General features: G+C 41.3%; 1 protein-coding gene across 4 annotated transcripts in view; it reads left to right on the top strand.

The window, feature by feature from the left end:
- SORCS3 (sortilin related VPS10 domain containing receptor 3) overlaps positions 1-22912 on the top strand; it is a 563192-nt gene that overhangs the window by 446512 nt on the left and 93768 nt on the right. For all 4 annotated transcript variants that reach the window (XR_013233573.1, XM_077349660.1, XM_077349662.1 and 1 more), the window contains exons 12-14: positions 679-755; positions 874-965; positions 5061-5168. Coding sequence is in view for 3 of the 4 variants with exons in the window: in XM_077349660.1 (XP_077205775.1) it covers positions 679-755; positions 874-965; positions 5061-5168 (277 nt within the window). In the remaining variant the exon portion in view is untranslated. The remainder of the gene's footprint in view (positions 1-678; positions 756-873; positions 966-5060; positions 5169-22912) is intronic.

The following is a 22912-nucleotide window of genomic DNA, read 5'->3' on the forward strand; positions in this document are numbered from 1 at the left end:
GTTGCTGGTTTTTGAGCTCCAGTTGGGCACCACAAGGGTTCTGGCAAGGCTCCCTGCACCAATTCACCAGGATGCATGCTCCTGATGGAAGGCAGAGGAGGGGATCCTAACCCCCCTGCCCTCCCCATAGCTTTGCACTGGTGCTCCCTGCTCTCTGCTGTGTCAAGCATCAGCAACAGTTTGGCTGCAGGTCTGAATGCAGCAGCCTGTTTCCTCCTGAGTGGGAGAGCCAGAAGGGATGGGGCATGAGACAAAGAAAGGAGTTGCCCTGACCAAGTAAGAGCTCAAGAGCACTGGCCACAGAGGAGCCCTTGGGGCATAGGAGGCAAACTCTGCACCTGGCAGCCTTTCTCCTTTCAGCCTTTCAGCATGGGCCCTGGCTCACTTGCCCAGCAAGTCCCACTCTTGGCCCTGAGTGGGGCATATTCTACCAATAGGAAAAAGGAAGTCTGGTTTCATCAGTGGTTGCTTGGCAGAGCTTTCTGGCTGCCTTTTTCCTGTTGGTGGAATATCCCACACTCAAGGTCAATCACCTGTTTTAAGAAGTGATTTGTTGGGTAGTATGCATGGGGTTTTCTTATATAGTATGATCTGAGGATGATTTCCAGCAGTTTATCATTAAGGTATAGATATAAAAATATAATTCATCTGTAGCCACAAAATCTCTTCATATTTCAGGCAATGTGGGTCCAGAGCTATCATCCACAGAGATTGGCATGTTTATTTCTTCAGATGGTGGAAATTCCTGGAGACAGGTAATTCTTGCATAAGTGATTGATTTGGGGAACTGGATTTTTTTGCAAATGTGTTTCTAATTATTTCATGGATCCTGGAAAGAGTGTACAATTTATGCCATATTTTGCATATTTGCAGATCTTTGAAGAAGAATACAATGTGTGGTTCCTTGACTGGGGTGGAGCACTTGTAGCTATGAAACATACATCAATGCCCATTCGTCATTTGTGGTAAGTTCTTTGCATTGAGAAAATGCTTCCTGAGGAAGGACAGGTGCTTCCAGTGGCAGACCTAGAACTGATACTTGCATTCTCTTTTTTCAGATGTCATAAACACAAGTAAAAATCAGATCAATAAAATAACACTTGGAACTAATTTTCTAGCGTTTCTAGTGCTTAACCAATAACCAGAAACCCAAATGTAAACAGATGCTAAGTTGGGCCGCCATTCCAGCTCTCTAGCCACCTGGCGAATGAGAGGAGGACAGCTGGCTGTGATCTGTGGTGCTACACCAGCCTTGCTGGCCCAGCGCCCCTGGCCAGTAGCCACACACACCTCCAGCCCTCCAGCCTGCAAGGCAAACAGGGAGAGGGCACCTGGCTGTATCTGTAGTGGAGCATGGGTTGCTGAGATGGGAGCCCTACTGCCTGCTGCCCCTTTCAAAGCCCCTTTTAAAAATTGGCTTTGATACTAGTGTTCGTTTATATGCCTGTGTACTAGTGTATTTCCTTTTTACAACACAATATTGAAGCTGCTTTGGTCGTGTGCCTGCAGAGTAGTTTGAATCTATAATTATTGCCTTCAAAGCACATATGTAATGAGAAGTCAAGGTCTTCAAGGTTTTAAAGCACATAATTTGAACAATTACCCTGATTTCCCAAAGAGATGACTTGATTTAAAAAAATGTCCAAAAAGGCTGAGACCTTTTTTTTTTTAATCTGTGACTTTTTGTGCTTTATGAATTCAAAGTATATGGCAGTGTATGAAAAAAGGTTAATACTCAAATCTTAATATAACCACTTTTAGCTTGTCAACTATGAAATGTCTACATAGAAAGATTGAATTCCAAAAAAACCTCAAGAAGATATTTCATCATTCTTTCCCAGACTTAGAAAATATGATGGGGTGTAAGAGAAGAGGAGGTCTATCAGGAATGTGAAATCATACCCATCAGCATAAAAACGGCATATTGAATTGTGTCTGGGAAAATATTAGAAATTAATATGGAAACTTGTAGTACAAGTATTGCTTCTAATAGTTAACCAATAGCAGTTAGGAAGTTCTTATTTCTGTTTCAAATATATCTATTTTGATTTTGCTTCTATATTTTATAAGTCATATTCATGATTCCTTATTTGCATAGCCATGATATGTTCGTTTGCACCATTTTCAATATAGAATTTACACATTTTTCCAACATTATTTTTCAAGAATTCAGCATTGTACAATTCTGTGTGTATAAATGACATACATTGTCCATAGCTAAGCCATGTATATTGGTATTAAAAACCATACAAATAAATCTGCAAAAAACAACAACAAGAGAGAATGGCTACAGAGCACTGAAAGTGTTGCAAAATAGAAGCCAATATAAAAATAATTGGATGAGAACATTTATACATCTATTACTCCCCTTCTTTGACTAGACAAAACCCATAAGGGAAAAAAAGGTACAAATCCATGCTTATATTTAGTTATACTGTTTTTGTTTCTTTTGTGCCATGTTAAAATAAATCCTCTTCATCCACAATGGTGAAATTGAATTTTTGTTGGTATAATTAATAGTACTCTCCATAACATTGGGTGCAGTTGGGTTTCTTCTAATGGGTTGACCTATCCGTGCTTCTGAAGCTGTTAATGGATAAAATTAGAGGGAAAGAGCTTTCAGGAGCTGACATCCAAATACCCTGTGTATAAATCAGAATAATATTGCAGATGGACACTTGTGCTTGTGTGTACAAAATGGGGAGTTATGGCTTTCAATCAAATAATAATAGAGCTTTACAACAGTAATAATGTGTAAGTGTCTCTTCTACTTGAGTTATTAATGAACAGAGTCCTTCAAATGGAATTGCTGATGTGTGACTCTGAGAGAAGCCAATGAATTAAAAGTTACATTTTTTTTGCCCGGAATACTGTGATATCCGTAGGTGAGTTCACACATTAGAAAGGTTAGCGTCCATCTGTTCTGACGGATTCATATCTCTTGGCACATCACATTTAGGCTCCCATTAAGGATTGTTTCACCACATGAAGACTAATGCTGATATTCTCAAGATAATCAGAGTCACCAGATGATTGACATAATCTTTCAACTCCTTCCCAATGACATTCTACAATACCATTTTCAATGTGTTGTTCACTAGCGTTTAGTTGAAATGAGACAGTTCACAAAAAAGACCTCTCCACTTTGTGGCAACCTTTGAGGAGATCATTCTAACTGAAGGCAAAATTGCTCACCTCTTTGGCAAGTGAGAAGAGAAAGATCAAACTGAGCATAGCATTTTGACTTCCTTCTTTTACAGAGACTGCTGAAGTCACTTTAAGGCAGGGGTAGTCAAACTGCGGCCCTCCAGTAGTCCATGGACATCTGGAGGGCTGCAGTTTGACTACCCCTGCTTTAAGGGATGCAGTCTACCGAGATGCAGTCTACAGTCCTCCACATTTCGTGACAAGTGTTTAGCAAGAAGAGCGAATAATCACATTAAATAGTAATGTTTCCCTTCCGGGGGCATATTTATCTGAAAAAAAACTAACACCAGCATGTTAAGCCCTGCCTATCACTTATATGTACTATTTGTTCATTCCAAATTATACATAGGGCATGTATATGCATGCTTGGGGTTCTATGTTTGGACCACCCAGCAATTTTTAAAAGTTAATACTCAGACTTGATTCTGATCAGGATTCCAGTGCATGGGAGAAAGTCAGTTTTGCTCCACCTCTGGTGTTTTCCCAGGCTGTAAATAACAGAGGTATTATCTACCAATGGGGCAAATAGTAATTCTCCAAGGACATTTCCCATATGTGCTCCCAGTCTGAACCAGAACATTGGGAATTAACTTCTAAAATTGCTCTGAACATCTTATTTATTATTTATTTATTATATTTATTTAACTTTTGACTGCCTTGAACAACCATTTGAATTTGGAATTTCTGATATGATTGTATGATAGGGTTTTACAATGTGAGCTACTATGAAAAAACATTTTCAAATAGTCAAATTGATATAACACCTGATTTAAATTTAGCTTCCACAATTCTTTTAAAGCCACTGATCATTACAACCATCATTACATCCACTGGTCATGAATTCCATAATAATTACTCATTGAGTGAAGAAGTATTTTCTTCTGTCAGCTATGAATCTTAAGTCCATAAATTCCATTGGATGCCTCTGAATTCTGACACTAGAAGAGAAGGAGGGGGAAAAGGTGTCTATCCACCTGTACATAATTTTATTTCTAACTTGTTCCTGATTAAAAGAACCAAAGTCTTTCATTATAGGAAGTGTGTTTCAACTCTTTAATCATCTTTGGCTACTCCCTTGATGAATTTTTTCTCTGCAGCTTCCATATGATAATGTATTGTGATCATATTGTTTCCAGGTTTTCTCTCTCTCAGAGTTGTGCACACACAAACAAAATTCCAGAGTGCATTGTGTGCATCAGGATAAATTGCCCCCCATATGTCCATGGGAACTGGTGGGGCATGGTGTCCTGCTGCAAGAAACCGGCAGCACCCCAGCACCGATTGGTCATACTGAACTTCATTTGCTAAGCTGTTGCCCACTCACCCAGTTTGGAGAAATCCTCCTGGAATACTTTACAATGACTTTTGGTTTCTCCAACCCTGTCTCATGTGTTGAATAAAAATGGAACCCTGTTTTTAGTGCAGTAATTGTTTGCTTCTGAATGTTTTTTGCAAATTGTACTTAAAATGGATAGCATAGTGCCCTCTTGTACAAGTACAGGACTTCCAGAGGTTAATAAACATCTCTAATTACCACATCACTGTTTAATACCCCCCACGAGAACTGTTTCCTCCCCCTGTAAGAATCCCCCAGGTTTCTCTGAACAGAATCAAACTATTATTTGACTGAAGGAATGCTGCTCCTCGTTCTATGATAAGTCTTCATGGCACATTACTTTTCAAAGCACTTTGAAGCAGAGCATTAATTAATAACATGCAAGACAGAGAAGATTGATGCCTGTTTATAAATCTGGCTACTGTCACTCACCAGCCTAAGAAGGTGGTTAATTACCTTGGTAATGGCTCCAGTGAAACCCCTTTATGTGTATTTATCTTGTCTGTTTCAATCCCAGGGTGAGTTTTGATGAAGGAAAAACCTGGAATAGATATGGCTTCACATCAACACCTCTCTTTGTGGATGGGTCTCTAGTGGAACCTGGCATAGAAACACAGATAATGACGTAAGTTGAAGTGTCAATCAGGGATGGCACCTGGGGTGTCACTATAATCATGCCACTTTGGCTATTTATCACATTCAGGTTCAAGTTGGATCTAGGATGTCTCTCTGTTGCTTCCTTGTGTCAAGGGGCCTATGAGTATAGCTCTTGTAGAGTAAAGCTATTGTAATTGTTCCTGTTACTCTTGTTGATACTCGTCTAATATTTTCTTAGATACGGAATTAAAAAACTACTGATACCACAGAACCAATCTACCTACTTTTGCTGAGACTTACCCTACTTAAAGCATACTTTCTTTTCACATGATGAACAAGAGCAATTCTTTCTCTTGTGTTATTGAGCTGTTAGGAAGCAGTGTGTAATGACTTTATCCCAGCTTCTGTTTTCCTTGAATCCTATTGTGATCACTAAGATCAACCAAGGCTTTCCTTTTAATGCCTGAATACCCAGAAAAGTCATCATTCAGACACAGGGCCATTTATCATTTCTAAACTGTTCTGCAACATGGGGGAAAAAAGGTTTCTGTGAAATGGATAGTAAATGCATTGAATGAGTAGCCCTCTCTGTGAGTAGAGTTGCATAATTTTAAACCCCTGCTAAAATTCAAGCCAGCCATCTTCGAGAGATACTGTAAAAATTGTAACGGCACAAGGATTGAGGTAGTAGAATTTTAAATATTCATTATGCTTGATGGAGCCTGGACATTTTGTAATATAGTCTTCAGATTAAACTTGAATTCTGGGATTTCTGTATTTCTCTGCTTTTCCTCGTGCCATGTATGCTGGAACATTTATTGGCTTAAGTGGTTTATCATGCTATAGCAGTTATTAGATTGTTGCTGCAACTTTTAAAAAGAGCTCACATGCTGTCTTCCAAGGCTGCCCTAATGGATAGAAATGAATGTAGATTTTCTACTGTTTATGTACATGTGAATTATAAGAGCTAGTCACAGCAGCAGAAGATCCTACTTTTTGGAGCCCCAGTGGGATGGAGAATGGAAGTGGCCTTGCATTACGCAGATGGAGGCCACTCATATGCTCCTGAACATTCATTTCCCCTTGTAGTATATCAGGGCTGAGAAAGGATATATGAAAACAAGGGAGTTGTGGAAAAATTTACCCATCTTTATTACTGAGTCATTCTCACTACAAGGAGAAAAATATAGCACAGTATATTTGGTAAAGGCAGACAGCTTATTTCAATGTGACAAGCCATTAAGCTTTATCTTGGTTTGGCTACTTCACACCTGAAAGAGTGCAATGCACTTAGATTTCTTATTATGCTGTTAGCAAAGGCTCCGCGCAGTTTGTCCATTGGATAATGATATGTCAGCTGGAGACAAAGCTACAGTTTCACAAAATGATCCATTTTTGCTTTGCGGGCAGTAAAGTGAGAGTTCTCTATTTCTTTCTAGAAGAATGTGAGAGTTTTCTTCCCCAGGAAAATGGGGCTACAGTGGAAATGTGAGCACAACTTTTATCTGTAGCAAACTGATGGTGGGTGAATGAGAGTTGGTTTGACACCTGCAAAGAAATACCTTTTGCCTTCATTTTAAAAGCACCAAAATGGAAGCTGATGTTAAGGATGTTGAAGAAGAGGAATGTTGTAGTGGTCAAAGCTAGTTAACTGGCAGAATGGCATCTGGCAAAGAATGATGTGATTCATATTCCTTTGGGTGATAATCAGGCCACAGAGTTTACTGAAAATGCCCTCACCACAAATGAGGGTTGGCACAGCATGGAAAATGAGTGAATCCCAGTTGCAGCTGCACGGCTGTTTCTCACTTGGGCTCCAGGAGCCCATGGGATCCGTCCCTTCCCAGCCGGGAAAGTCAGTCCCTAGCGCTTGGATACCTCACTACGAGGAGGCAGTGAGATATGAGGGCCAATGGGGTGCCGACCTCACTTGGCCTCAATCTTTTCCTGGCACAGAGCCCCTGGTCTGCTCCAGCCGGGACAGCCGTGATCACTTCTGCTGGTCTCTGAAGAGACCCCTCTCCTACAAGAATCCACTGCCCAAACTCATTTCCATACCCCTAAACCACTACTGCAACAAAGAAAACTAAACTAAAACAAAACAATCAACAACCAAGAACAACCCTGGGAGGGTAAACTGTTTGTGTGGCAAGTGAGGCAAAGAGGCTGACGCCCTGCATGTGGCGCTTATAAAGGTGCCTAAGCCCTGCTTTGTGCATAGGCGCTGGGTGCGCCCAGCGCACACCAATGGTCCTATGCAGTCAGCACCTCTTCCTTTTTGAGGTTGGGCCCCCTGCGACATCAACTGCTGGCCGTACTTTTATTTGCGGCCGCTCTTATATTACAGCAGCATATATCAGCATATATTTCCGATCTTCAAAAAAGGGAGGAAGGATGACCCGGGAAACTACAGACCAGTGAGTCTGACCTCTGTTGTGGGGAAGATAATGGAGCAGATATTAAAGGGAGCGATCTGCAAACATCTGGAGGACAATTTGGTGATCCAAGGAAGTCAGCATGGATTTGTCTCCAACAGGTCCTGCCAGACCAACCTAGTTTCCTTTTTTGACCAAGTAACAGGTTTGCTGGATCGGGGAAATTCGGTTGATGTCATTTACTTGGATTTTAGTAAAGCTTTTGACAAGGTTCCCCATGATGTTCTGATGGATAAGTTGAAGGACTGCAATCTGGATTTTCAGATCGTTAGGTGGATAGGGAATTGGTTAGAGAACCGCACTCAAAGAGTTGTTGTCAATGGTGTTTCATCAGACTGGAGAGACGTGAGTAGCGGGGTACCTCAGGGTTCGGTGCTCGGCCCGGTACTTTTTAACATATTTATTAATGATCTAGATGAGGGGGTGGAGGGACTACTCATCAAGTTTGCAGATGACACCAAACTGGGAGGACTGGCAAATACTCCGGAAGATAGAGACAGAGTTCAACGAGATCTGAACACAATGGAAAAATGGGCAAATGAGAACAAGATGCAATTTAATAAAGATAAGTGTAAAGTTCTGCATCTGGGTCAGAAAAATGAAAAGCATGCCTACTGGATGGGGGATACGCTTCTAGGTAGCACTGTGTGTGAACGAGACCTTGGGGTACTTGTGGATTGTAAACTAAACATGAGCAGGCAGTGTGATGCAGCGGTAAAAAAGGCAAATGCCATTTTGGGCTGTATCAACAGAGGCATCACATCAAAATCACAAGATGTCATAGTCCCATTGTATACGGCACTGGTCAGACCACACCTGGAGTACTGTGTGCAGTTCTGGAGGCCTCACTTCAAGAAGGACATCGATAAAATTGAAAGGGTACAGAGGAGAGCGACGAAGATGATCTGGGGCCAAGGGACCAAGCCCTATGAAGATAGGTTGAGGGACTTGGGAATGTTCAGCCTGGAGAAAAGGAGGTTGAGAGGGGACATGATAGCCCTCTTTAAGTATTTGAAAGGTTGTCACTTGGAGGAGGGCAGGATGCTGTTTCTGCTGGCTGCAGAGGAAAGGACACGCAGTAATGGGTTTAAACTTCAAGTACAACGATATAGGCTAGATATCAGGAAACAGTTTTTCTCAGTCAGAGTCGTTCAGCAGTGGAATAGGCTGCCTAAGGAGGTGGTGAGTGCCCCCTCACTGGAAGTCTTCAAGCAAAGGTTGGATACACACTTTTCTTGGATGCTTTAGGATGCTTAGGGCTAATCCTGCGTTGAGCAGGGGGTTGGACTAGATGGCCTGTATGGCCCCTTACAACTCTATGATTCTATGATTCTATGATTCTATGATTCTATGATTCTATGATTCTATGATCAGGTAAATATCAGGTAAAATCAGGCCTGCTCTCCAACAACAATTTGTCTGGGCATTCAAACTTCACAGCCAATTGGAGTTTGATTGAAGGTTTCCAAACCTGGGCATGCTGCATATACAAAGGGAAGACAGAGGGACTGCCTGACCATCCCACGGAATTCATGTCTTTATGTATAAGGGCAGCCTCTGCCCATCGTGAACAGTTTTGTTGGTGCATTTTGTATTACAGCAGGAGGCAGGGAGATAAGATGGTTGTGCTCTGTGGGTGGCAATTTTATCTCTGTAGATATGCTGCAGTGGGTCCAAGTCCCAGACAACAGCTACAGCTTACTTTCAATAAGGTGTTACAGCACCCAGGCACAGGCTTTGTCCAATTGGACAAGCATCTTACCAAAGTTGCTTGCAATGGAAATATCTGAAAAACTGAGATGAATTTTACCTCAGCTGAGTTTTTTCTTCCACTGCACTTTCTACATTAAAGAGATACATGTGTGAACAGACATTCATTCTTTCCTGTGGGTGGAACATGTCCATGGGAAGCCTGTTTTCAGCATGGCATGGATAGAGAGTGTGTGTTTCTGAAAAAGGGTGATTAATGGTCCAAGCACAATTCTTATATGTTCTTTGGGGGAGGGGGAAGTGGTTCATGAGGCTCATTCCACACATGTTGGAGATTGCACTTCCATGCTACAATAAATAATTATTATTCCTATATTCAGATGAAAGATTAGGGACATATTGCCCAAGAGCATATCATGAGTCTCTACTACAGACAAGATCTTCCCAGCAATTCCCCCCTGCCTAAATCGATATTGATAATTCAGTATGTATAAAGTACTTGTGTATTACCTACCACCCACCTTCTACTTTACAACCTCCCTTTACTCCTCAAAGCCCTCATATAACTTGCCCAGTCTTTGTCACACAATGTTCAGTTGTCAGAAGGAAAACTTTAACTAGAAGGATTTCCAAGAGCGATCATAAGGGAGTTTCTAGCATGTATATAGAGTTAAGGATGTCTAGTGAATAAAGATACATTCTGCATTCTGTATCGGGCAAGTAATTGAGCGTCTTATTCAAGGGCTCTTATTTGCTCAGGTGAGAAAACAGATACTCCACCTTTCTAAGATGTCTTTCATTCTAAATGAAGGTCAAGAAGGTTTTTCTGCAGTCTCAGACAATTGGCCCATTTAAGTCTTTCCTAGCCTGAGGTACTTTTATCAGAGATAGGAATATGAGACCTTCTGTTGAAATGCTGATGCTCTGCAAGTAGGCCACAGACCCTCTCTGGCTTCAGCTCATGTGTCTCTCCCTAAGTTCTAGTTCTATGAAAACCTCTTTGAATGCCAAAGACATTTACATAGATAATTAGTCAACCAATCATACAATTCATTACTCCAGTAATTACCCAATTACTTTTCTCAATAGCTAATTATGATCTTCCCTGTGTTGATGTAGAATGAGAAACTGACTAAGCTCTCTCCTCAACTTCCTAATGAAACAGGCTTCTACATTGCTTCTGTTCTGTGAAGATAAGCCATTAAAGGCTGGAGATAGGACCCTGACTATATTTTTGTCAAAGCCTGAAAAGTATCTACTTGAACCACCCTAGTACTGGTTTCTAGGTACTGGTTTCAGTACTGGTTTCTGGCCCAGGTTTTAGAGTCTTGTGGAGCCTCCTAAGAACATTCCTATATTGCCACTGCATCTTGGATTATAGGCTGCATGCACACAGTATGACAAGTAGAGGCTTTCTCAAGACAGGCATGAACACATCTTTTTGCTATATGTTCCATCCATTCCTTTGCTTCTCTCTGCACCTTGCACACAGAGTGCGACCAATGACTCCCAGATATGGGAAGCCTAGAGTCATTGTCAATTCACTTTAATATCTGTATGCAGGAGTCTTGACGGGGCAGAAACTCGAGTTTGGTGGCTAGGCACCTTCCTCCTAAATTAGATTAAAAATTCAGAATTAGGACTCTTCATGTTCTAAATTTTAAATTTCTAAAATGTCTAAATATTCAGAATGCCTCTAGGATCTAGAGGAAATATCCATGTCCAAATCTCAGTGGTGGAAAAAGTGGGCAACTATGTCAGCAGCACTGGATATAACACAGAAATAATTGTTTTTATATAAAGAGCATTAGTCAAGGGAGGTCATACTGAGGTCATACTGCGGGTTTATGATGGGCCCAAGGTATCAGACTATCTAGGGCAGCCTTTCTCAACATTTTTACCACTGAGAACCCCCTGAAGCAATTTCAGGCTTCAAAAAACCCCATAAGTGATGCATCATGCAGAGTATGGTTGGGAAGCATAGTTGTGTACAAACCCACCCAGGCCCCCGCCCTTCCCACCCCCTGCCGGCCCATCATTGGCCATTTTTTGGTGGGGGAGGGAAGGTTGACATGAGCGTATAACGTCATATCACCTGATAAATGTTAACTTTCATCCATTTGGGAAAGCCTTCCAGGGCCGTCAAGAAACCCCAGGGTTTCATAAAACCCTGGTTGAGAAAGCCTGATCTATGGAATAGACACTATTATTTCCAAGGCAGCCCAGGCTGCTTTCTATAGAACCCAGTGGGGTTTCAGAATTCCAGAAGTGTATCTTGAAAACATTCAGAATATTCCAAATATGCATTATTTGATGAATTCTGAATATTTTCAAATCTGAATTGCATGTCCAGATAGTTTGTACTTACCCTTAAAAAAAATAAGAATTCTAAACTGGGATTACATAACTCAAAGTTTTGAATTCTCATTTGTGGTAAGAAAGCAAACTTCCTCCCCGGCCCCAGGCAGTTGCATTGGAAAATCATAACAAATTTGATTCAAGACTTCCCAAAACTAGCAGTCTCAAATAGAACTCAGTGCACAAAGGAAGGAGCAAGAGGAGTATGGCAACAAGTCTGGTTAGTACCTGTCACATACAAACCTCTATTTCACATGACATCTGCAAACTGTTTTAGTTGTGTTTCAGTTAGATAATGTGTTCCAAAGAGCTATGGCTTCCCATTTAGCTATTGGTACCATGCTTGTTTTTGAACTGAATGAAAACTTCTCAGTAACAGAGACTCTGTCGGCCTTTCATGTGCAAGAGTAAATAAAATGAACAAACAAACAATAACTGAATGAATGATGCACTGGGGGAAAATGCTATTAAAATTGTTCTGCTGGCCTCTACTACTGCATGATCAGTGACTATTTTTCATATACCTGGGAACTCTTTTGAAGCAAATATCATCTGAAGATGTTTGGAAACATCTGTAATGCATAAAACAAAAAGAACCAAAATTTTAAAGCTGTGATTTGTCAGTCAGCAAACTCATATTTTTATATCCGATTAATGCCTTTTCCTTCTTTCATGCAGATGTAACCAACCAACTAATCTGTAAATCCACTCTGAATAGAACCCTCATGTAATTATATGTTCAGCAGATTACTTCACTAATTGCACTTGGCATCCCTTGGTAGCTTGGAGATCATTCCCTGGCACGTCACTAGCCATGTTTTCAAAGTTGTGCCAAGCCTTTAAGGACAATGCCTCTTGCATTGTTAAGCAGCTGAATGACCATTTTCTAAAGGGTCTACAGCATCCATTATAAGTGCCAGACACAGAAGTTATTAAGATACTCTTTGTAGCCAGTGAAATAAATTAGTATTCAGTGGCTGAGACTCTCCTGTCCACTCCATTTTCTCCACTTATTTCTGAGAAGTCCCAGTCCCAGCTAGGTGGGAATTATTCGATAGTGCATTTGTAGGCATTCCTTTTAGAGAACTGCCAATTGTGTTATGTTCTGTTCCCAGCACTTTTCAAATACCAGCATAATTAAAAGTGTGTTCACAATAGTAGGTTTCTGCTGATTAACCACTGGAATGAGTTAGGTGTCTTTCAACCACAATATGGTTCACATTTGGGAATTCAATAATAAATTACTGCCTGAAGATATAAGAGCATTACAACTTCTTCTCTTAGGGTGTGTGAAAGACATTCAGTACAGACCAGACACTGGCAGTATTCTTTCCTAGTATTTTGCATATCATAGAATCCATGGGTTAGATCCAGTGCAAAATTTCTGCTTGTGCTGCGCAAACAAGCTGTCATTGCCACTTGTGCTAAGTCAAACTCATTGTACTGTTGTGGATTTTAACTTTGTAATGTATGATTTCTATATTATAATCACTAACAACAACAACAAAGCCGTTATTGGCATAGATAAAAGAGGTGCAGTATAAGAGAGCAATAAGGGAGAAGATCTCACTGCAATACAAACACAATAGACAAAAGTACTATGGAATACATTTGTGACACCTCATTGCAAGTCATAAAAACTCTGCAACAGATTCAATTAAAAGAGGGTTCTGGGATGTCAAAAGAAACTGAAACTTAAATGAATCATAATGCTGTTCACTTACATAAAGCAACAAGTTAAACATTTAGCTCGAGTGGTAAAATAAAATGGACAATGAAAAAAGGCATGTGTAGGATTCTACATAATGTTGTCCATGAGCCAGCTGGTCTGGGAGTCAGCGGTATAGAAATCTAATAATAAACAAATAAAAATAAATAAAAGGGCAAAGCCTACCTGAAGAAAGGATGTGTTGAAATCTCCCATATAACATGGCAGAAGGTTCTAGTTCTAGTTACCATAAAAACTGTTGTGGGATGATAAAATATGCAAATATATTGTTGTTATAATCACTGTATTTATGTTTTATGTTCCATTGTGATTCTGGTTTCTTCACCTGTTCAAGAGTAACTGGAACAAGGGTCTCCACTGTGATGCCTGTGGGTGTCATAGTACCTGATAATGCTTTTTGTTGGGCTTGGCAAGTGGGAAGGGACAGGTAGAGCTTTATGCCTATCAGGCTGTGCAGGATTTTTTTAAAAAATGTTTCAACAGCAGCTGCTGGCACAGCACTACAATCTTTACATTTGTGACTGAAGATAAGCTATGTAGAGGGCTCTGAGGATCAAGATTGGCACCTTGAATAGTGCCCAGAAACAAACCAGAAGTCAGTTTAGATGGGCCAAGAATGGAGGAATGGGCTTCACTTCCTGTGATGCACTCCAGTCAACATACTGGCTGCAGAACTCTGTACCAATTGAAGCTTCCAAACTCTTCTCAAGGGCCATCCTGCATAGAGCACATTGCAGTAATCAAATCTTTACTGGCTAATGCATTCCTTTAAAACCATCTACAAACCTTTTGGTTTCCATGTGCCTATTTTAAGTAGTGCCCCTGCATGGGCTGGAGTAATTCCATAACAGTATTTCTGCCTGTGTGAGATGTTGTGCAGCCACTTTCTGGGCAGTATAATATATAGGGAGGAAAGTGCTAGGTTGCTTAAAATCTTGCATAGGTGGAACTGCTCTTTCCATTTATTTTTCTGCTTGCTTCTTGCTGAATCCAAGCCCATATCTTCAGATATGAAGCCATTTTGCTAGTAATTTTTAAAACTGCTGTAATTTTTAAAACAGAATTGAAGCACATAACTTAGTATTCCCTCTTCTCTGGTTGGTTTGTTTGTTTACATACTGCTTCCTGTGCTGTGAGCCAGATCAGCAAACTATTTGCTAAGGAAAGTGACCATGCTCTAAACCAGTGGTCCCCAACTTGTTTATCACCGGGGACCAGTAAACGATAATTTTACTGAGGCCCGGGGGGGGGTAGTATTTTGCCGAGAGACGTCGCTGCCGCCACCTGAGCCCCTGCTCTGCTTGCTTTCCCGCCGGCATCCCTGACTTCCCACCGCCCACTGGGGGTGCTGCCAGCAGCAGCTGTGCAGTGCCAAGCCAAGGGAGAGCCCCAGCCATGGCGGCCGCTGGAGAGCACCAAAGGTGAGCTAGCGGCAGAGTGTCAGAGCAGCGCCCGAGGCAGCAGCCGGGCAGGAGGACAAGGAGGAGACGCAGCCCGGTACTGACTGATCCATGGCCTGGTACCGGTCTCCGGACCGGGGGTTGGGGACCACTGCTCTAAACAATTTATCTGTACCCGCTCCTGTGGAGCGGTATAAATAAAGCAATAAGGGCAAGTTGGGAGGAGAAAGGGGCGGGCTGAGTCCATGATAAAAACTCGGAGGGGCCAAGTGGCCAATTGCGGCTCCCTATTGGCTACTTGGCCCGTCCTTGGCTCTGTGCTCCAGCAAGTTATCCATCCTCGCCTCTGCACTCCCACTCCTGTAAGTCGGCTGCAGGAACAGGCTTTGCCAGGAGGAAAGGAGCAGGGCTGCCAGGTCAAAGATGTGGCAGCCCTGCTCCTTTCCTGCCCGCGACCCAGGAACCTTTGCCAGGGAGGGGGCATCAGGAAAGAAGAAGGGCCATTGCGTCAAAGATGCGGTGGCCCTGCTCCTTTCCTGCCGCTGAGACAGGCATCTTGCCTGGGGGGGGGGGGAGGCTTCGCGCGAAAACTGTATTTTCCCCCAAAGCAGACTTCTTATGCCAACCCACAAGCTGTGACAAATTGCCTTAAAATAAACAATACCACCCAACCATAAGGTGCTCAGAACATGTAGCAAACCACAGAAAAGGAAGGTGGGTGGGAAGCTGTCTACCCACAATGCAAGGTGAATGAGGCCAGAGCTGGTACATGTGGCCCCTTTTATGGGCGCCACGCCTTCCTGCACACCTCTGGCACGATGCTGCTGGCACCATTCTGTTGAAGTGAACACACCATTCTTCCCACATGTCTTCCTGCCCCCACCTGAACTTCCACTGCGTCAATTCGCAGCCCTGGGTGAGTCAGGGGCCTTATTTCTCTTTCTTCGGTATTGCTCTGTTAACTTGTCTATTGCCCATTCAGATTATCCATTAGGCAGTTATGAAGGGATAAATTGATTGCATAGCAAATTGTTTTCCACTTGATGTGTAAAGTTTTCACATAGTAACCAGTATTCATGAGAGTCATTTCACAAAACAGGCAATTGGCTTTAGGTGCTTTAGATGTAGGCTCGTTTGTCTTAAGCAGAAGCATTGAGTTGGAAGACCACAACATGCACATTTTTGACAACTGTGCATTCTGCATTTTACTTTGGCACTTCATTCATATATCTGTAACTATTATAAGTTTCCTAACAGCTCATCCATTCAGTAGCTCTTAAATCACTGTTATGAAATACTATCGGGTGGCAGATTTATAATTATGGGAGCTGCTCAATGTTATAGAAAATGGCTGCCTTCATAAGATCTCTGGATATAGCCATGTGAGGGGGAAAAAACGCCGTGATCACCTATTTTTACATGAATATAACCCCCATTTTTCTATCATTAAAATAATTCTTAAGGTAGTTCACAATATAATATTAAAAAATAAAAACAAAATAAGACTGAAAAAGATAACTAAGAAGTCTAAAATCACACCTCACAGCAGCAATGCCCATGCACTTACCAGTTGGACTTGTTTGGGGACTTTTGGGTCTCAGGACACAGGCACGTTGATTTCGATAGAAATTCCTCCCGAAATCAAGATCAAAATACCTATTTAACCAATCAGTTGAATACTTCAGTATTTTTAAATATAAAATGTTATCAATTATTTATATTTATATTTATTTTTTTTACTCTGCCCTAACTAATCCTGTAATTAATGTAGATGGTTTAAAAAGTGCCACTGCATCTTTGTGTCTTTAACAGAACATGGGAAATAATTAAGCAGGTAAAGCTTTTTTTAAAGCATGGATTAACTCGACGGGAGAAGATTGTATAATGTTTTTTTCTAGTTAGGTTGTTGTTAAAGCCATCAGAACAGGGCCAATGAGAAGAAAAGGTTAGATGGTACACAATCCAGCAACCTTCTTGAAACTGAGCAGATCTGGTCTGGATTGTTATTGGGAGATTCTCTTCTATGTGTTGCCTTTATTTATTTGTTGAGTACATTTTCTCTCTTGCTTCCTACAAGCAGCTCAGGATGTGATTGTTTTCTGGGCTGTGTGGCCGTGGTCTAGTAGTTGTAATCTCTGATGTTTTGCCAGTAGCTGTGGCTGGCATCTATAGAGGTAAGACATGAAAAGATGGGACTCCCTCCATGCCAAAGTTACATAACACACTTTGGCACAGTAGGATTCCCATCTTGCCATATCCTACCTCTGAAGGTGCCAGTCAGTTACTGGCAGAATGTCAGGAACTAAAACTGCCGGACCATAGCCACTCTGCCCAGAAAATCCACAACAACCAGTAGACTCTGTCCATGAAAGCCTTCAACAAATCATAACCCAGGATGTCATGCATAATTCTTCACCTCCATCATTACAACAATGCTGCAAAGCAGGTTACTCTGTGAACAACTGGTCCATTCTAGTAAAAAAAGTTGTTGGTAGCTGTGCTGATCCAAAAGAACAAGTCCAGAACCTAGAACATAATTCCTTTTATCAGGGCCACCCAAAGGACACATAACAGTGTGCAATTTTTTTTTTGAATTTTCCAGTGCTCCATCAGGCAGGATGTTACCCCAAAAAAGTTTTGGGAAACGAAAATTCCTTACTACATAAAGTCCATGTCAAGGCTGCCTTGTGTGTTACATGCAGAGCTGCTTCAAATGGTGGTAGCTTCAAGTTATTTGACATATGTTACAGATTCTTAGTTGACTAGAACCAATTCTGCAAACTTAAATGGACTTGCAAACTTAAATGGACTCCGGGGAATGGTAGAAGACAGGAAGGCCTGGAGGATCATTGTCCATGGGGTCGCGATGGGTCGGACACGACTTCGCACATAACAACAGAACAAATTCACTAGTTTGCACCTTTGTATAGCACCAATATATTATTTCAATATACCATTTACTTTATATCCGTGCATTTTGTCATGTCTTCACTTTTAAGTCTCAATTGCATTACTGAGATATACAGGCAGCCACTAGTAGAACCCATGCCTACCTCTAGACCACTGGATAAATTAGATGAAGTGACTTACAGGTTTCTAAGTAGCTCTTCCAAGCCCTATTTATTGTTTAGTGAAAGAATTATGGAGTGTTTGGTTAGGAGATCTTCCTTTAAGCTTTCATCTTTCATCTTTTATGTCTCTATTATTTCCACCCTCTCATCTGTGTGCATTATCTAGCCAATGATTAGATAATTTAACTCTGGCTCTTCTTCCACTCACACTGCATCCTGATCTGTGTCCGCTTCAATTAGGCCCTGGTCCTTTGACTCACTCTCTTGGCTTCCAATTTCTCTCTTGCCAGTGACCTCCTTGAACACTCATTCCATCTATACCCTAATAAAAAACAATCAAAAGGTTATATAGCCCATTAGGCTAGCCTTCAAAGTTATAATCCATGTTTTATTCATGGGGAACATTCCAGCTCTTGCCTCCCATTCATAACCACAGTTCAACTGGCTGGAACTGTGTGTGTTCCTTTAATGCTTGTTATCTGCATCTGTAATTGTTGTGTTTGTTTCTAATGCACAGAAAATTTCATGCTCAGACTTTCCCTAATGTTGAAAATAAATATGGAAGGAGTAGTCCATAGAAATAGTTTATAGAATGTTGCCCTTCGTGTGCTCCTTGTAAATTCAGAAAAAAAAAATACAGCCCATGTATGTAACTGTGTCAAGGATAATAGATGTGACTTTTCTTTTACTTTGATAAAGAGCTATGAGCCTTTTATGAAGGGACATCAGGGGGATTCTCTTACCCTGTTATATACATGGAGTATGATTACTGCCCCTAAGCAAGATTATACAGCTAGGCATCAATCCCCTGTGCAGATTGGGAATACAATGAAAGGAGCAGGAGAGAGAGCAGATGATATAACAGCAAATGCCTCAGTTATACCATAATTAGGGAATACAACCAAAATTTGTGGCCATATTATTTCAGATGCTACTGGACTCTGATTTTATTGCATTTTCTTACATGGGTTCTTCTGGAATGATACTGTGGTCATTTCTTTCCCTGATCATACTGATGAAATTTGATATCATTTATACTGGTAAAAAAATGACACCTGTTTTGTGTTAACTGAAAGTAAATGGTGTAAGTGGGAGAGAGTGAAATTGAATCAGCGGAAGTGAAACAGACCACTGAAATGGCTGCCATTTAAATCTGTTTGACAGGTCTGCCCGCCCCGCTCTTTGGCTCAAAAGGCTGACCGCCATTTTAATGGCCCATTTTGCTTTCACCTGCTTCAAAACAGTGTGGAGCGAAACAGAGGGCTACCAACCATTTAAACCTAACAGATGATGGTTGGACCCCTCACGCTGTCAGGTTTAAATGGCTGTTAGTCATTTCAGCAGTCCATTTTGTAGCTTTTGGTTTGGTTCAGTTTGGGAGTTTGGTTTGGGAACATCCTGAACCAAACCAAAATTTTCCAGTTCATGCTCATCCCTACTTTCCATTTACCACACTGACATTTGTGTTCATGGTCTTGAAGAACAGCAGCTTGACTATCCAACCACTGTTTCACAGTTGCTTCTGTGCATTGTCAGCATTAGTCCTCCTGAAATTTGAGGGAGTGTGACTGGTTGAAATTGAAGGGAGGTGCTTAGAACAAAGGTGGTAGTTGACTTTCACCAAAGCTAACAAATTGCAACATGGATCATTTTTTTAGAAGACACAGCCATGGTGCTGGCAGTAAGAATAAATCCTTTCCCTCTCTTGCCATTGCATCTACAAATTGTCATCTAGTAGAGCTATTCCAGGTGGTAAATGACCTAGTGAACCCAGGCTGCTTCTGCCTGGAGATTGAGCCATCTAATGCCTGCTGTGATTATTTTGCTTCCCTCTTGGCAGACAAAATTGCTTGGATTCAGTTCAGCTTTAGAGCTGCCATTTCAAATATAACATCAGAGTTTAAAGTACTGGAAGCTCAGTTGTGTCCTGTTTATTTGGATCAATTTCAGTTGGATTCATCTACCATAAATAGGGTTCATTTGGAGCATTGGGGTGAACACTTGCAATCTGGACCCATGCCACACTGTCAATCAAAAGGGAGAAAGTATGTGTGGGGTATTAATACTATGTCAAGGACAGGAGAGTGTTGAACAGTCTTAAATTTGTCATTGTTGAGCCACTGTTCAAACATCTATCCTGGATGCCAGCTTGGTGTAGTGGTTAAGAACGGCAGCCTCTCATTTGACAAACTGGGTTTGATTTCCTGCTCCTCCACATGCAGTCAGCTTGGTGATCTTGGGCTAGTCACAGTCCTGATAGAGCCATTTTCACAGAGAAGTCTTGTCAGAACTCTCTCAGTGCCACCTACCTCATAGGGTGTCTTTTGTAGGGAAAGGAAGAGAAGGTGATTGTAAGCCACTCTGAGACTCCTTCAGGTATGAAAAGCAGGGTATAAAAACCAACTCTTCTTCTTCTACTACTACAAACCTCCAGAGATCTACATTTCCATTTGTATATGCAGAGGGGAACTTTGACTCTTAAAAATGTACACTCCAGAAATCTTGTTGGTCTCTAGGGTGGTATTCAATTGGGGGAGGGGGGACTCCTTTTGAGGATAGTTGCACAACTCAAATTTCCATTTAGACTCCAGAAATCACATTTGTGCCTTCTGTCAATGATCTTCACTACTGACCAGTAAGGAGATCTGTACCTCAATGGGGAAGAGGGGGCTAAGAAAACCTTTATTCACTTGACACTCTTCTGCCCACCAGTTTACCTCACTTCCTGTTTCCCAGTCCTAAAAAGGTAGTGAATTTTTAAAGACCTGTTTGACTGTTCATCACCTTGTTTGTGGTTGTTCAGCAGTTACTTCATATTGGGAATGTTCTTGCAGACCATGTCCATCAGAAGGCAGCTATTATGGTAAAACTGGGTATGGACATGTAGTCGTACCAAGTAAATTATGGACCTCATTTTTGTGCAGGGCTGTGGCTACTTGTCAAAAACTTGCACTGGCACATTGGTAGCAAATTTCATCACTTGCCCTCAGAAACCCTGGGACAGTACTAACTTTGAATACTCCTCTCCTGTAATGCTGGAGTAAGCTAAATATATATTTCTGCCCAAACAAAGGCAATGACGATCCTTTCTGGCTTTCTAGAGTTTCCTTGACTTCATCAAGTTATTCTTCAGGGCTGGATCCACTTGCTGTAGTTTCACTGTTATCTAGGCTGCCAACTCCCTCTTGCCATAGCTCTACCTCAAGCTACTATGACCTCTACATACCATCTGGGTGGTCTAGTGATGTGAACTGGTGCCAGTTTTCCCATGCAATTCATGAATAACTCATGAAAGGGCCCACTCTTACTTTCATAAACTGCCAGATCCCATTTATTTTAATAGTGGCAAAGTGGCTTTACATTTGACTTCTAAAGGTAACCCTGGCCTTTTCCACAACAGTCCAGTCTGATCCAGGATCCACTAGGCTTGATACCATTTTCCCACCCACCTGTACCTGCATCACCATCTGAAGCTCAGGCTGCTATGTAAGGCCCAGTTGAGTACCTACTAAAAAAACGTCTAAAGGGAGTCAGCAGTGTTCCCTGGCCCCCTAATCAGTGATATCAACTTTGTTCAATGGGCAGATTCCATAATCTTTTCTCGGAAATTTTCACTCAGGGTGCTCACCCCTTCTTAGCTTTCACTTTCCTCTGCCTTGAAGGCTCCAATAGCCTCCTGGGCACAAGGAGGTCCCTGCTACATCACAGACTATCCAAGGACTCTGGCAATTCCCTCAAAAGTAGCAAAGTATGCTCCTTGGACTTCAAGTTATGCCATTCGCAGTATAGCATGACCTCCTGATGCCTGGCCTAGTCAACTGTCACTGTGAATACTGGGAACTTTATGCTCCACAGTTCTGAGATTCAAAATCTCATGCTCTATCTATTGAGTTAGACAAGCTTGAGGCTGTTCTCCCATCCCACCATTTCTCCCCTAGGGTTAGGATGCTCAAAGATGTGACACCCTCATTTAAAAGAAAAATCAGTAATCCCATTAAATGGGGGAATCAAAAAGGCAAAGAGACAATACTTCTCTGTTACCATTACATTACAGCACAAAGGTAAAACAATACACTAAATAATTCCCAACAAGGTCATCTGGTCAGATTTATATTGCATTTGTAAGTTATTGTGGATTTTAAAAATTAATGAAAGATTTAATTATAGCAGCATTGCTGGTGACCTTTTTGAAACGACTTCCTCATAAATCTGCAGACAATTCAGAATGCTTTCCCAGGTTTGTGTTAAAAATTGCTCATAAATTAGCACCATCCATCCTTGACTCATTTTTGTAAAAGGCTGAAAGTTTAGGTTCTCTACTGAAGTAACTGAGATGATTTTATAATTTATTTGGAATGTTCAAGGGTTGAACAGTTTACTTTGAGGAATTTAAAAACTGGCATATTCTTGGGCGATAAAATATTATTTTACAGCCCAAAGAGGGGAACATTTGCTAAAAGCACACTTTACCATGGAAGGTTACTCTGTCCAAGTGCCATCTAGGTCTTCATATTTATTGTTTCTCAATGACTCCCAATTCAGTCTTGCTCAGCCAAGAAATCAAATAGTGACTATTCATATTGACTTTTTCAGACCTATAGTATGAAAATACTGATGCATTCCTTTCACTGCCAGGATTAATACGTGCTGGATAGATCCTGGCCTAATTGACCACATAACTGATGATCCTGTTGAATTCCCTTTAGTAATTAAGTTTATAGTGGTCATGAAACTGGCTTTATCATATCAGTACAGAGAGCCTGGGGCTGAGTGCCTAATGAGCAACTTTCATAAAATATAGCATGAGGATACATAGTCACTGGGGTGCAAACATGAGCATTTCTTATAGGGATCTGAACATATAGTATGCCCTGTTTGTTTTTGCTTTTACTTCATTAGCACAAAAACTAGATCGCAGGAACAGGTTTCCTGAGAGAGTTCATGGAAGGCAGTGTTTGATTGGTTCTATGGAAAAGTATTTATCCTTGAGGAGCTATGTATCACTGGTTATGGGACTATGGCTAACACATCTTTATGAACTAAATGTATCTTCTGCCAATTCAAACATA

This window comes from Paroedura picta, chromosome 8, assembly GCF_049243985.1.
Source record: "Paroedura picta isolate Pp20150507F chromosome 8, Ppicta_v3.0, whole genome shotgun sequence".
NCBI classification, from domain to species: Eukaryota; Metazoa; Chordata; class Lepidosauria; order Squamata; family Gekkonidae; genus Paroedura; species Paroedura picta.